Below are 14,533 nucleotides of genomic sequence, written 5' to 3'. Positions count from 1 at the left end.
GGTCCACAGCGTGCCTGTGAATGTGTGGCTGAAGACAGGAGGCAACACATCCATCGCACTGAATATTCATATTGATGTTTTAAAGTGTATTCACTAATAGGCAAAAAACCTTGCGGTTTAAGAATGTACCTATAAGCCCACAGATATTTCTACCAAACTTTAAAAAGCAGGGGAATTGGGCAGCTATAGTGAATGCACCAGGGGAGCAGGAGACCTGGCCTCCTCTCTGAGATATTGTACTGCCCTACAAAGTTGTCAAAATGCAAACACAATTTGGGTTGGTCTTTCACAGTCCAATCCACTTCCTGTGTAGCTTGGAAGAATTCGGTAACATGTGCCTCTGAGCATATGGTGAGTGGTGGCAACACCTGCCATCTCCAAAGATGGAGAATTATATTTTTGTATGTTTGTTGGTGTTCTTCTTACTTTGCTTCTTTCCTGTGTTACTAATGTTTCTACAGAGAATCTAAACTAGAAAATGTTATTTCCCTCATTATTCATCCTAGAAATCTGTGTCAAATTTATTTTTATTAATTTCAAAGCCTTTTTATTGGTCAATGTCATATGATGGTGAAGACAGACCATAACCTCCAGTTTGAAACAAAAAAGGCTATTTCTTTTTGGGTGCATTAACAGTTGGACCTGAAACTGCAGTTTAATGTAAAATCAGACTGATTACAATATGCTGCTACTTTAGCAATGACTCTAGTTGTTGGAAAAAAGAGGATGCATGTTTTCAGCCTGCTATGTTTAAACCACTTCATTTAAGGCAAGGTGTTCACGATCAATTGAAAACATAGAGCACACCTAGAATTTTGCTAGAATATATTTCACCTCCCACTGTTTTATCATGTGCAAATTGAGACACTTCTGAGGTCCACTGGAGACTATTTTGCAGAAGTCAGTGCCATTATTCCACAATTATGTTTGGAGTTTTTTTAGTATAAATTTTGCAAAGTGTTGCTGTACTTCACATATTCATAGAAACAAAAGCAAAAGGAAATGATTTCCTATAGAAAACTTCACTAAAATTGCAAAGTAAATCAGACATATTTAAAGTGACCATCTGAACTATATCAACTGTCTTAATAATGTTGCTTCCTCCCGGCTAAAACAAGATCAGCACAGGACATATCTTCTTTCTATTATTTCGGCTGATTACAGGTGTTGCCACCACTCACCATATGCTCAGAGGCACGTTACCAAATTCTTCCAAGCTACACAGGAAGTGGATTGGACTGTGAAAGACCAACCCAAATTGTGTTTGCATTTTGACAACTTTGTAGGGCAGTACAATATCTCAGAGAGGAGTTCAGGTCTCCTGCTCCCCTGGTGCATTCACTATAGCTGCCCAATTTCCCTGCTTTTTAAAGTTTGGTAGAAATATCTGTGGGCTATAGGTACATTCTTAAACCGCAAGGTTTTTTGCCTATTAGTGAATTTCCCTGCTTTTTAATCCGGGAGGTAAGAAATGGGATCCTGTGCAAGTTTGCTGAGAATGGATTGATCATTTCCATGGTTATTGAGTTAAGTGGGATTTACACACACACACCAGGCAATCATGCTTAGGATAGGTGAAACAGACCACAGGGAATGGGGAAGGGAGGAGGGGGAGGTGGAAAGGCAGAGGGGAGGACTGGGATGGGAGCAGGCAGGAGGGGGAGGGGAGAAGAAAGACAGATGTGGTCCTTTGCATGTTTATTGAGTTCAGTAGGATTTACTTCCATGCAATCATGCTTAGGATAGGTAAAACTGACTGGGAGGGAGGGACGGAGGGCTGGATTGGGCAGGGAAGGCGGAAGAAGGAAGAGGGGAGGAGAAAGGGAGAGGAGAGGGGAAGGAGGGAAAAGGCAGGTCTGATCATTTGTATGATTATTGAGTTGAATCGGATATACTCCTATGCAATCATTATTAGGATAGGTAAAACTGACCAGGCTGGGCCTGCCAACCAAGACGTCTTCTGTATCTTTCACAGTTGGGCAGGGACAATTCTACCTTGTGGTTTTTCCCATTACAATGTTGCAAAAACACTGGCACTTGGCTGACTTTCTCTTCTCCTAAAGATACAGGATCAGTCTCAGGCCCTGAACCTGGCAACCCTACCTCCCACCCAAATTTAAAACAAAGCTGTCCCTGGCCACATCCACACCAGGCCTCTATTACACTTTGGACAATCATTATTTATTTATCTATTTATTTAGTGTATTTATATACCGCCCCATAGCCGAAGTTCTCTGGGCGGTTTACAATAACTAAAAACAAATACACAAATTTAAAAACACATCTTTTAAAAACAATTTAAACGAATTTATCATGGCTTCTCTCAAAGCCATGGCTTCTCTCAAAGAATCCTGGGAAGTGTAGTTAGTGAAGGGTGCTGAGAGTTGCTAGGAGACACCCTGTTTCTCTCACAGACCTTCAATCAGAGTGGCTGACTGTTAACCATTCTCTCAGGGGAATAGGAGCCTCCTCTCAGCACCCTTCACAAACTACACTTCCCAGGATTCTTTGAGGGAAGCCATGACGGTCTCAAGTGAAATCAAGTCTGGTGTGGGTGTGGCCCTCTGATTAGCCAAGCCCAGCAGCTGTGAGGCTTTTAGAACACTGACAGTTGGTCCTTACTGAGCATGCCCCGCGTTATAATAGGCTTCCAACCAAAATTTCTTAAATTAATTAAAAATCAGCCAGGCATTTTTTAAACTTTTAAACTGCAGAAGATGAAGGTCAGAGTATGGGGCAAGGTCAGTATTAGGATTACAGGTACTCTGTGAACATGGCTGATTTTTAATTAATTTCAACAGATTATGAGAACTCGCAGAAAAAAGTCCAAAAGGGCTCTGAGTTTTTTTTCTCTCTTTAGACTTTGAACTCTCAATTCTCTCTGACTGTTTTGTGTATCGCCATGAAAATTGACAGGGTTGTTAAGCAAGCGTTTCTGAGTTCAGAACTATAGGTTTTGTAAGGTTTTGTTTTGAAATGAGCTTATGGGAAGCCTCAGAATGGCATGGGGGGATATTTTCCATTTAACATTGCGGAATGTGAAAAATCCCCGCTGACTATAGTATACAGCCACTCTTGTGGCTGTATAATTTTGATTCTTTTATTTCTCCTGCTGCATTTTACTGTATCACAATTTGAATTATACAGAATACAACATCGCACGACATACAAACACGAAATAAAAGCAGCACAAAATAAAAATGCAATGTAGAAAAAGCATGCAGCATCTGCCACAGCACATTACAATTGCTGCAACAGGCAGAAACAGCATTACGTGGCCCACCAAGGCCCTCAGCAATTTTCAAGAGGTTGGCGTGAAAAAAAGGCTAGGAACCGATGGCCCAGTTCCTGCAGTTTAAGTCTCACATTAGCCACAAGGTTTCTTATTCCGCCCTCTCCGCTGACACTGCTCACAGAGAGTTCGCTTGTGCCAGAATACGCCTGGGGGGAGGGTCAAGAGATTATGGGGATTCTTGCATAGTTGGGGGTCAAAAGAATATGAGCCAGATAGGAATGCGGGTCAGAGAGGTTTTCACAGGAGGAAAACAAATGTACACAAAACATGCAAATACAGCCTTTTTTTGGACAAACCTCCGCTAGCGGTGCAGGGCAGGGGTGAAAACTTGTGGCCTCTCTTCTTCTTGGCGATCACTCGTGACCGAGTAAGATTGTCTTCCAAAATATAGTCATTAACAATGGATCTGTCTGAATCTGTATCCACCGCCAATGTACCAGACCATGACTAGGGGCTTCTGGATTTCACAGTCCTGCCCCCATCACCATTTGCCAATCGCCATGGGACTTTTGTTATGGAAGAAGCCTGTGCATGAATTTGTTTTATGTGGGGAGATCAGCGCACCACGATCAACACACAATCTTGACAGAAAAAGGCTTTGATCCAATGGAATGAATACCACGACGATTGGAAGTCCTTTATCTGCTGCAGCCTTCATCCGCCTTCGCAGCTGTTGTAACATACACATTGTTATCCTCCGCCTGTTCTGCCGTTGAGGACATTCTTGGATCGTTCTTTGTCTGGTTCCTCTCCCTTGACCTTACCGCCATGGGCGACTGTCAAGCCCAGGATGTGACTCGGGAACCAGACCAGCGGTTGTAGTTAATTCGTGTTTTATTAGGGTAATGTCCAAACAAAGACTGCGTTTTCTCATGAAGCAATACAGGGATACAGGTCCTGCGGCATTGGGAGAAAGTTGACAGAGCAAGGGACTTCTTCCCGCCTGTTCTTTAAGAAGGGGCCAAACGGGCGCGCAATCTTTCGCTCCTCCTTAACTGCCCCTCAGGTACTGCCCGCCTTCCCCCCCTTCTCTCCTGTCTTTTCAGCTGTCTGCGTGTGCGCGGTGAGGGGGGAAGCATCATCCCCTCCTCTTCTGAAGTTTCCGATTCCAGGATGGGGGATAGGGGAGGGGCTGATGGTAAACTGCCTCCCCGCTTTTCGGCTGTGAGCAGCCCTCCCTCTTCCCCCTCTTGCTCTGAGCCTGAAAGAGGGGGAGGCGTGAGAATGTCCAGGGAGGGCTCAGGCTCCCCGTTGCTAAGCGACCTTATCACTGGCAGTTCCTCTGTTTCGTCTTCGCTCCAAAGGGGGAAGTTCCTCCCCCTTCCCTCTGCCATCCATCCGAATACTCTTCTCCCAACTCTCCGGGATCCAGCTCCCCGGGATTGGGACCCCAGCTCTGCCTTCCGACAGCGACCCTGCTGGGAGTACATGACTCCCGACGGCATCGCTCACAGGGTTCATTGGAACACGCAAGCCCACTCACCACTGCAAGGTGACGATCCAGCAAGGGGGTGCCCTCTAGACAGTAGGATTACAACTTAATTCAATTTATACGTCATTTGCCACACAAGGAGCATCCACCAAATGACGTGCAAAATTTTAAGAGCATAAAACATAACATAAAAGAAAACCATACAATAATGTATAAACAGACCAAATTAAAGAGCAGCAAAACTAGATCATTAATAGACAGCAAAATCATTGTAATCTGTCAAATGCCTGAGAATAAGAGGCAAGTTTGTACCTGCTGCCAAAAGGACATCAGTGATTGTGCCAGGCGGACCTCACTAAGAAAGCATTCCACAAGTGTGGAGCCACAACTGAAAAGGCCCTCTCTCTTGTCACCACATTCTGAACCTCCCTCGGGTGGGCACCCAGATGGGGGGATCAATGAAGACCAAAGGGTTCACTCCCTCGGGTGGGCACCCAGATGGGGGGATCAATGAAGACCAAAGGGTTCAGGCAAGGCTGTATCAGGAGCGGGGCCCTGAAAGATATTGGGGTTCTGAGCTGTGCAGGGCTTTGTAAATCAAAACAATGCTGCTGAACTCCAACTCCCATCAGCCACAGCCGACATGGCCAAGGGTCAGGGATGATGGGAGTTGGGGTCCAAGAACATCTGGAAGGCCACAGGTCCCCCTTCCCTGCTATAGGAGGGCCCAAGACTAATTTTGGTTCATATATTCTACCAGAGCAGTCAACCTCTTTGGGAAGCGGGGAAGATGGAAGACTGGAAGCTGCTTTGTCCTTCTAGCCTCATACTGTCTGCTCTCATTGGCAGAGGCTCTCCAGGGCCCCAAGAAAAGAATTCCATCAGCTGCTACCCAATTCTTGTAGCTGGATGTACCAGGGATGAAACCTGAGACTTTGGCATGCAGAGCCTCGATCTCTTCCCACCTATGCATACATTATCCCAAGTCAGACTAAGCTAGCCCAGTGCTATCTACACCAGTTATCTACACCAGCATCAGATACTCAGGATTTCAGACTGCAGTCTTCCCCTGTCTCTATCTGGAAATGCGGGAGACTGAACTCAGGACCTTCTGCATGCAAAGCGGGTGTTCAAACACTGAGCTATGGTGCATTCCTCTCACCTCTCCAACACTCAAAATTTTCACATGCACCACACTTCTAATTTTCAGCACATCATCCCCCTTAAAAATGAGGTGCATTACTCTCACGTTACATTACGTGCCTGCTGAAAAAGGTAGGGGTGGCTTCTCTCTCCTCCACCAAGCCAAAGTTTCCTTGAGGGAGCCATGGAAAGGTGTTGCCTACATCCCAAGGCCAAGAGGACAGGTGTGCGAGTCGGAAGAGTCGTGAAAAGGAAACACCTCGCCTGGGGGCTCCTGTGCTTCTGGGGAAAACCATCTCCACCATGCATGGCTGGAATGCACTGGAGCGCTCTGTTGAGTCCGCATGGCACACACAAAGCGGCCTTTAACGATGGAGGCAGTGGCTGACAGGGGAAGCCACTGATGGGACAATAGACTGAGAGGGCAAGGCCAACAATGAAGAAGCACGAAAGGAACAAAAACTGTGTTCTTGCTCTTTATTCTATGGCAAGGGTGGGGAACCAGTGGCCGTCCAGGTGATGCTGGACTACAACTCCTATTATCCCTAGCCCACACCTGGAGGGCCACAGGTTCCCCATCCCTGTCATATAGCCTTCACGAGGCCAGGCCTCCCCTCTCCCCCCAACTCTGCTTTTCAGTTAACTTTAGGTGGTAACTCCAAGAGGCATCATGGACTGCCCAGTGGCAGCTGCTCCGATACGGCATGTGGGGCAGTGCCCCACCAACCTCAGTCTGCCCCCACCTGCCTGCCATCTCACTTACAACCAAGTCAGGAGGTGGCCTCCCATTGGCTCTGGCCCCACCTCCTGCTGCTCTCTCTGCCTTCCGTCCTACCCCTTAGGCGCACCAGCCGCCTCTTCTTGCACAGAAGATGTTGGCTTATCCGTGCGCTGTTGCTAGCCCACTTCTCCACCGCTACCTCACCTCACGCTTCGGTTGTTCAGGGCGCCGTCTCCTCCTGGCAGATTGTGGAATTTGACTGCCTTGTAAGGGAGCAGGCTGCTTTCTCTCCAAGCCCTTCTTTTGCGCACTGGGATTATTTTTAATCCAGGCTGATTCCAAGGCACTGAGCAGGCAGCAGCCCACATACATTAAGTGTCTTGTTTTGTTAAGTCTCTGTGCAAACTGTGCAGACACATACACACACATATGTGGAAAAAGAGAACAGCAGCAGCAATTTGACAGTGATGCAAAAACCTGAAAGAGCCCAGAGAAGGGCAATCCTGCCTCTCCTCTGCAGAAAGCCACATTGAAAGGCCGCTTCCATTTAAAGGGAAAACATTCTGCCCAACAGTAAGGGCTAGTTTGGGAAAGGAGACCGTGCACTGGTGATGAATGATGTCCTTGCATCACATATTACAAACAACAGGCTCACGTATTAGACAGGTGGGCCACTTGCCCATCCTGCTTTAGCAGGAAAGAGAGCTCTTCCGGCTGAGCAACTTTTTACACCATTTTATTACATTTTTATTTCATCTGTCTCCCTCCTGCCTCTCCAGAAGATCAGGGCAGCATACATGGTCCTCCCCTTAGGCACTGAGAAAATGGGGGTTCAGATAAACCCCCTTCAGGTGCACATCCAGAGAATGCATAAGAGGTCACAAGAGCGCATGGACAAAGCCTCGCTGCTGCATTCGGTGTGCATAATAAAGATTTATTGTAAGTATGTATGTACACATCGGGGGGGGGTACTGGATTGATAAAGGCTATGCTAGGACAACCCCGATGGGGCTGGAATCCTATTTCACAGCTCTACATATATTGAACTCTTCTTGAGGTTTGTTGAATGCACGGATGCCGAGACTAGCCCACATTAACCCCTTTATAAGCTGAAAGCCTAGCTCAAAGTCACCCGCTGAGCTTCAGGGCTGACTGGCGATTTGAACCCAAGTCTCCCCAGTTTTACATTAGCATCGTAACCACGATAGCCCGCTGGTGCCAGTATCCTGTCCTGTCCTGGAGAGACCTCTTCAGAAGAGGCAGCTTGGGGACTCATGGGAACCCCGCTCCAACTGAAGACCCGGAGGAACCCACAGTAGTCCCAGGGCAGCCTGAAGAGCCCCGTTTCAGGGATTTCTCAACCAAGAACCCCTTTGACCTCTTCCCCACCCCACCCCCTGGGTTGCAAGAGCAACAGTGGGAAGCGCAGAGTTGTGATGCGCAGAGTTACACGCACCTCTTTCCCCTGGCCTTTGACACCCAAGATGTATATTTTTGGACTCATCCAATTTTGTGATTCTGGTTGCTTTCAACGCTGTGCTTTGAGGTTGTTGTAACCTGCCCTGGGACCCCTGGGTGAAGGACGGACAACAAATGCTAAAAATAATGGAGCGCAGTGTCGGCTGTCAGATGTCTCTGCTCACCAGGGCCTGCTTGGGAAGAAGAGTCTACTTGGGAGAAGATCTGGCTGCAAGCAGCGACCCAGCAGAGGAAGAACTGGCAGTCTCCTGCTTCAGAATTCCCCGGCTCAGCTCCAGATCTCAGGACTACAGGAAGCTTCCTTAGCAAGAGTCAGACTGTCGGTCCATCTAGCTTGGCATTATCTACACCAGGGGTGGGGGACCCCTTCTGCGGCTAGGGGGCCGCATTCCCTTCTAAGGCAACCTTCTTGGGGCCACATGCCAACAGTGGGCGGGGCCCGGAGGAAAAGTTCATAGAGCAACCAACATTAATTTTTTCACACAGCCTTCTCTATCCCCCATCCAGGCCAGCAAGAATCATTGCCGGAGTTCAAAAGCACACCCTAGAGAGGCAAAAACACTCAGGGAAGGTGCAAAGCTGGGTTGGTAAGGAGTGTGGTTGGCGAGGGGGTGCAGCCTGAGGAGTCAGGGCATTTGGGCCCCGGTGCCTGATGTCCTCCATCTCTGATTTACACTGACTGGTAGCTCTCTGGGGTTTCAGAAATGGGATGTTCCCAGAGCTACCTGGAGATGCCCGGCATTGACCTATGACCTTCTGCATGCAATGCAGATGCTCCACTGCTGAGCTATGGCCCTTCCCTGACTCAGCTCCTGTTCTAGCCTCCGTATCTAGTGCTGGCCACAGACAACTGGCTCCTTGCTGCCAAGAGAAGCCATCTAGTGGCTCTCCAAAACTAATCGTTTCCTTCCATTCATAACCCACTGTTTTTCTGTTGTGGCACCCAAGGTGCTGGATATGTAGTTCCCAGGAGGCCAGACAGACAGCGACCAGGACCAGGCCTGCTTAGCTTCAGCATGGAGCGGCCTCACGTGCCTTCAGGCCAAAACCTGGGATCCAGGGTACCCTCGGTCCACTGGCTTTACCACTTCCGGCTGGCCTCAGTCCACCTGTGTGACCATTTCTCAACTTATTTTTATATCATTTATTAAATTTCCATCCCACCCTTCCCCCTGCAGGAGCCCAGGGCGGCCAGCAAAGGAAGAAAACTCAATTAAAAATAAAATATGTAAAAACATTAAGAACATCAAACCAAATTTTATTACAGTCAACAGACCATTGAATAATCAGATAAAAACAGGTAATATTACAACCTCATTAAAAAAATTAAAAATAAATAAAATAATACTTTAAAAAAATTACAAAGGACCAAATAACACACAGTTGGTTTGGAGACTATCAAACAATCATTAATGGTCTAATACGGATAGCCAAGTTCAAGAATTTGGCCCACTTGCTCCATAATTGACTTGTTGGTGCCTTGAAGCAATATAATCATAACAGATTTGCTAGAATGACCAGGGAAAGACTGGATAATAGAGTATATTAAGTCCTTCCTGACCCTTTCATAGAAACTGCAATGCAAAAGAACATGCAGGATGGATTCAACCTCCGCACTGTTACATGGGCAACATCTAGAATTCATGGGAGTTTTATTATTAAGAACATCTAAAAACATTTAATTGCACATTCTCACACCTAAGAATTTCAAGGTTGCTAGGAGGAGTATCTTTTAGCCATCCAATGCCTGGTGAACAGGAATGCTTTTAATTCCTTCTGAATGTTGTTAATTAGGGAGACTGGTGCACTTGGCTGGCGAAGGCATTCCTCACATGAGAAACCACGACAGAGAAGGCCCCTTCTGCCTGGAAAAAGCCAGTCTAGCATTGTCCTTTGGAGACCCACAGACTTCGCAGATACGTGCCACCATCACCCACATTAGCCTCCTGAGGTCTGCAGATCCTCTCAGAGCCTCACCTTGCCAATGATCAGGACAGAGAACATCTCACTCACTGGCAAATTCACCAGGCTGGATTTTCAAGGGAGGCAGGTGCTTCCCTAACTAAATTGCTCATGCTTCAAAAATCTCCACAGGGTGTGTGTATTGGGGGGGGGGGGAGAGAGAGAATTATTTATTTTCAAAACAAAACAAAAAGGTTAAGAACTCATTTTTGGCTGCTCTTGAGAAATGGGAAGGGTTGTGATGGAAATGTTTGAACACCACCATGACAACAGGCCAGTCTCAACCCACACACGGGTTCTTGCGTCAAAAACCCACCAGCTGAAACAAGAGACTCATGTTTCCCACAGCCCACATACAAGTAGGTCATGGAAGATTCTAGAAGAGCCTTCTCCAACCTGATGACCTCTGGATGTTTTGGACTATAACACCCTCCAACCCCAGCCAACTGGATAGGCTTTGCCCAGAAAAGTGGCATACAGAAATATTTTAAATTTAAGAGAATATATAGGGAACTGAAATCCCCACTCCTCCTGACTGATGTTATGCCTCTAGCCTCTCTTTTGGGTCTTGAGATTTTAACCACACATAGTCCAAACACTTTGAACAAGCCTCTCTTTGCAATCTTAAGGACTAGAAGCTTGGAAAGGGGGTTAGCACATGCTCTATAGTTTAAAAGCATTTCTAAACTGCTTAATGTTTTTTTAAATTCTCTAAGCGGTATACAAAATACACAACGTAAAAAAAATATCAGAAAGTATAGAAACAAAAATGCAACATAAAAAAACAATAAAGGCACTATTCTAAGCTCAGATAAAAACCAGAATTCAGGTTAGGGAAAGTCTGGGCAAAAAGACAGGCCTTCACAAAGACATCTAAAGCAACTCATTGATTCCACAGCACAGGGGCAATGGCGGAAAATGCCCAGTTTTGGTTCACCACCCTGTGATATTCTGGATTACTAATACACTACCGTTTTCTGGCTGTGGACCACTTGCACAAAGTCTTCCATTCTCAAAGCTGCCCTGGTTTTCATGTTCAAATACCAACGTTAGCTCAAGTACTTTCCTACACTTTGGAAATCTCTCAGAACTTCCAAGCAATGAAGAATGCCTTTTCCAGACCGAGGGCCACATTCACTTCTGGACAACCGTCTGAGGGCCACAGGCCAGTGACAGGCAGGACCAGAGGCAAAAAGCAGGTGGAGCCATGAATGTAATTTTTACTGTTTCTATGCACACTCACCCACCCCTCTCTATCCTCCACCCTGACAAGCAAGGGGCATTATCAGAGTTCAAGGGCACAAAAACACTCAGGATGCAAAGCAGAGCCAGGGAGGGGTGTGGCCTGGGGAGACTTCTAAGGGCCAGACAGAGAAGCTTGGAAGGCCACATTTGGCCCCCAGGCTGGAGGTTCCACCTTGCTTTCGTGGGTCAAATCCACAGAGAGAAGCATGTTCTTCGACAGTTATCAGGCGAGACCATCTATTTCACACCTGGCAACCAAGGCTTAAGAGATGTTGGTAAAGTCAGATTTTACATTTGGTAGGAGCTGCTGCCCCCCAGTGGAACTGTATGTGCAAGACACCCCAGAAGTGTCTCTGTGAGCAGACAAAAGGGGGGGAGTTATCACAACACATCCCTCCCCAGTTGTTAGATAATGGAAATATTTAGAGCTAACGTCCTAAGCCAGCTTAAGAGGAATTGCTTCTTTATAGTTGCAGTTTGTGGTGGTTGTTAGTACAACACAATAAAATGAATGTTAACAATGCAAAGATGGACCTGCAGGCACATAAATATTTTTTTTTAAAAAAAGGAATAATGAAAAACCATTACCGTTTGCTGACTGAGAATCTTTGCATTCATTTAGAATAAACGCATTTGTAGTCCTCACAGGATTTTACAGCATCTGCATTTGTCAAATACCCCAATATGTCCAAGTGGACTGCAGAGATCAAAAAGCAAGGCTTCAGGGCCCTTTATTGTACTTTGCCCTGACCCTACAACTAGCAGGAGAAGAAATCCCATTTGGGGAAGGGCCACAACCTTTCGTGCAGAAGAGAACAATGCCTGGCATCCACAGCTGAAGAAAAGGAATAGATTTGTATGTGGAAGGACTCTGTGACTCCAAACAAATCTGTGTGCTCCAAGGCACCATGTCCTATAATTCTGTCTTTTGCACCATGTCCTGTAATTCTGTCTTTTGCAAGATCCCGCTGGTGGATCTTGGGGATCCAGCAGAACACAAGAGGATATCCTGCAAGCCTTAAGTCTGCCCTCCCCGAACTTATCTCGTCACATAAATCAAAACAAATAAAATGGGCTCCTACTGGGAGAAAGGGCAGGATATAAATCTAATAAATAAATAAATCAGGGCAGGAAAATAATTTTACAAGCGCACACACACACATGTGACTTACCAGGTCAAAGCATGCAACAAAAGGGTTGGCCTCAACTTACCATACTCGCCAAAGACAAGATGCGTGCATTTCCGACCCTCCACAACCCAGGACACCACCTTCACCCCGAACCAGATCAGCAGCATCCCCAATGTGGCATCCAAGATGAAATTCATTAGGTAGCTATAGTGGGTAAGAACAAAAAGCCCATGCTTAATGCTCCTGAATAGGTTTAAGTGGGTTCTTAGGGCCAAACCACAAATGCATGGTTTGCCCTTGCGTTGTTTTCCTCTGTTAAACAGATTCCAGGGAGGGGATCTGATTTGCAATGGTAGGAGAACGGGAACTTTTATCAAAGAATGCCAAGAGCTGGGACTGACCAAAGGATCAGCAGCGACTGTACATCCCAAAATGGTACACCAGAGCACATGGTGCGTGCTGTGGGAGGCTGGCGTGCTGTGAGAAAGACGTTAAATGAGTCAAGGCTCCAATGTGCTTGCCCACAAAGGAAGCTGCCCGGCGCACCTCTGTGTGACCCACTGCTCTGGACTTGCCTCCAGCCATTCAGCCTGGGGTTGGGTAATGTTGCATTAGGTATGAGTGGCTAACTTTCCCTGGCCAGAGGGCTGCACTGACAGTCGGCCACCTCTCCGAGGGGTGCATGCCAGCAGTGGGTCTGGCCAAGACACACTGACACTCACAAACATGCAGGCGCACAGCAGTGCCTCCTCCCCTCTCCCTCATCAAAGTGCTGGGCTGGGCAAGATACCTCGTCACTCAGCCCCTGCACTGCAGTAGAGAGGAAGATACATTGCAACGGCACCTCTTCCTGGACCTTGGAAAGGTGCCTCTCCTCCCGCTCTCATGCACTGCCGTTGGCAGCAGGTTGAAGTTGTTATGAAAGGAGCACCTCTGACCTGCCCGCCATAGCAACATGCAAGCGGCAGGAGATGCTCTTCCAAGGACAGGAAGAGGCACCTTTGGAAGGTATCCATTTGGCCCAGGGCTTGGCAGGCCACGTAGCTTGGTGGGCTTGATCTAGCCCACACAGGCTTGCCACCCCTGGCCTTTAGCTCAGTTAGACCACTGGCCCAACTGGCTCAGTACTGCCTACACCAACCAGCGGTGGGTCCCCCAGGTTTCAGGGAAGGGCATTTCTCAGCCCTACCTGTATACGCCAGGGATTGAACGTGGGATATTTTATGCCAGTGGCGTGCCCGTTCAGATGCTGCAGGACTGTAAGTCCCATCAGTCCCAGCAAGCACAGCCAATGATCTAGGATGCTGGAAGCTGGGAGTCCAGCCACATTGGACCACAGGTTCCCCTGTTCCACATGCAACACATGTGCTCTACCAGCTATGGTTCTTCCTTCACTCTGACTGGCTCAATCACTCCTGGTTCAGAGAACCGTCTGCCTGTTGCATCGCACCCTGACATCACGGCTCTGAGCATACCTCCCTTCCACTCAGAAAGTTATTTCAGTCCAGCAGTCATGGAGAAACAAGAGGGGTGTCTGTCTTTTTTGCTTTTTACCCCAGATAAGGGAAACCTGTGGTCACCCAGACATTGCCGGCCTACAACTCCCACCATGTCTGTCCACTGGCCATGCTGGCTGGGCTGATGGGAACTGGAGTCCAGTATCCCCTGGAGGGCCACACTCTGTAGTGCATCCTTTTGGTTGCGAGGGGAACCAAACTCAGTAAGGTAACCAAACCTTACTGAGGGGAGATATGATAGCTCTCAAGTACGTGAAAGGTTGTCACTCAGAGGAGGGCCAGGATCTCTTCTCGATCATCCCAGAGTGCAGGACATGGAATAACAAGCTCAAGTTACAGGAAGCCGGATTTCGACTGAACATCAAGAAAAACTTCCTGTTAGAGCGGTACGACAATGGAACTAATGACCTAGGGACGTGGTGGGCTCTCCAACACTGGAGGCCTTCAAGAGGCAGCTGGACAGCCAATGCTTTAATTTGGATTCCTGCACTGAGCAGGGGGTTGGACCCAATGACCTTATAGGACCCTTCCAACTCTACAATTCTATGATTCAAGAGCAGTGTGCATCCAAATTTAGTTCAGAGCAAGAGAGAAAAAAATGTGCCTCAG

General features: G+C 47.3%; 1 protein-coding gene across 2 annotated transcripts in view; it reads right to left on the bottom strand.

Moving 5' to 3' along the window:
• Positions 1-14,533, bottom strand: part of LOC133390204 (store-operated calcium entry regulator STIMATE-like) — a 55,748-nt gene that overhangs the window by 26,786 nt on the left and 14,429 nt on the right. For both annotated transcript variants that reach the window (XR_009764341.1, XM_061638294.1), the window contains exon 4: positions 12,490-12,611. Coding sequence is in view for 1 of the 2 variants with exons in the window: in XM_061638294.1 (XP_061494278.1) it covers positions 12,490-12,611 (122 nt within the window). In the remaining variant the exon portion in view is untranslated. The remainder of the gene's footprint in view (positions 1-12,489; positions 12,612-14,533) is intronic.

This window comes from Rhineura floridana, chromosome 8 (assembly GCF_030035675.1).
Source record: "Rhineura floridana isolate rRhiFlo1 chromosome 8, rRhiFlo1.hap2, whole genome shotgun sequence".
Classification (NCBI taxonomy): domain Eukaryota; kingdom Metazoa; phylum Chordata; class Lepidosauria; order Squamata; family Rhineuridae; genus Rhineura; species Rhineura floridana.
This window is presented reverse-complemented; position numbering and strand designations above follow the sequence as displayed.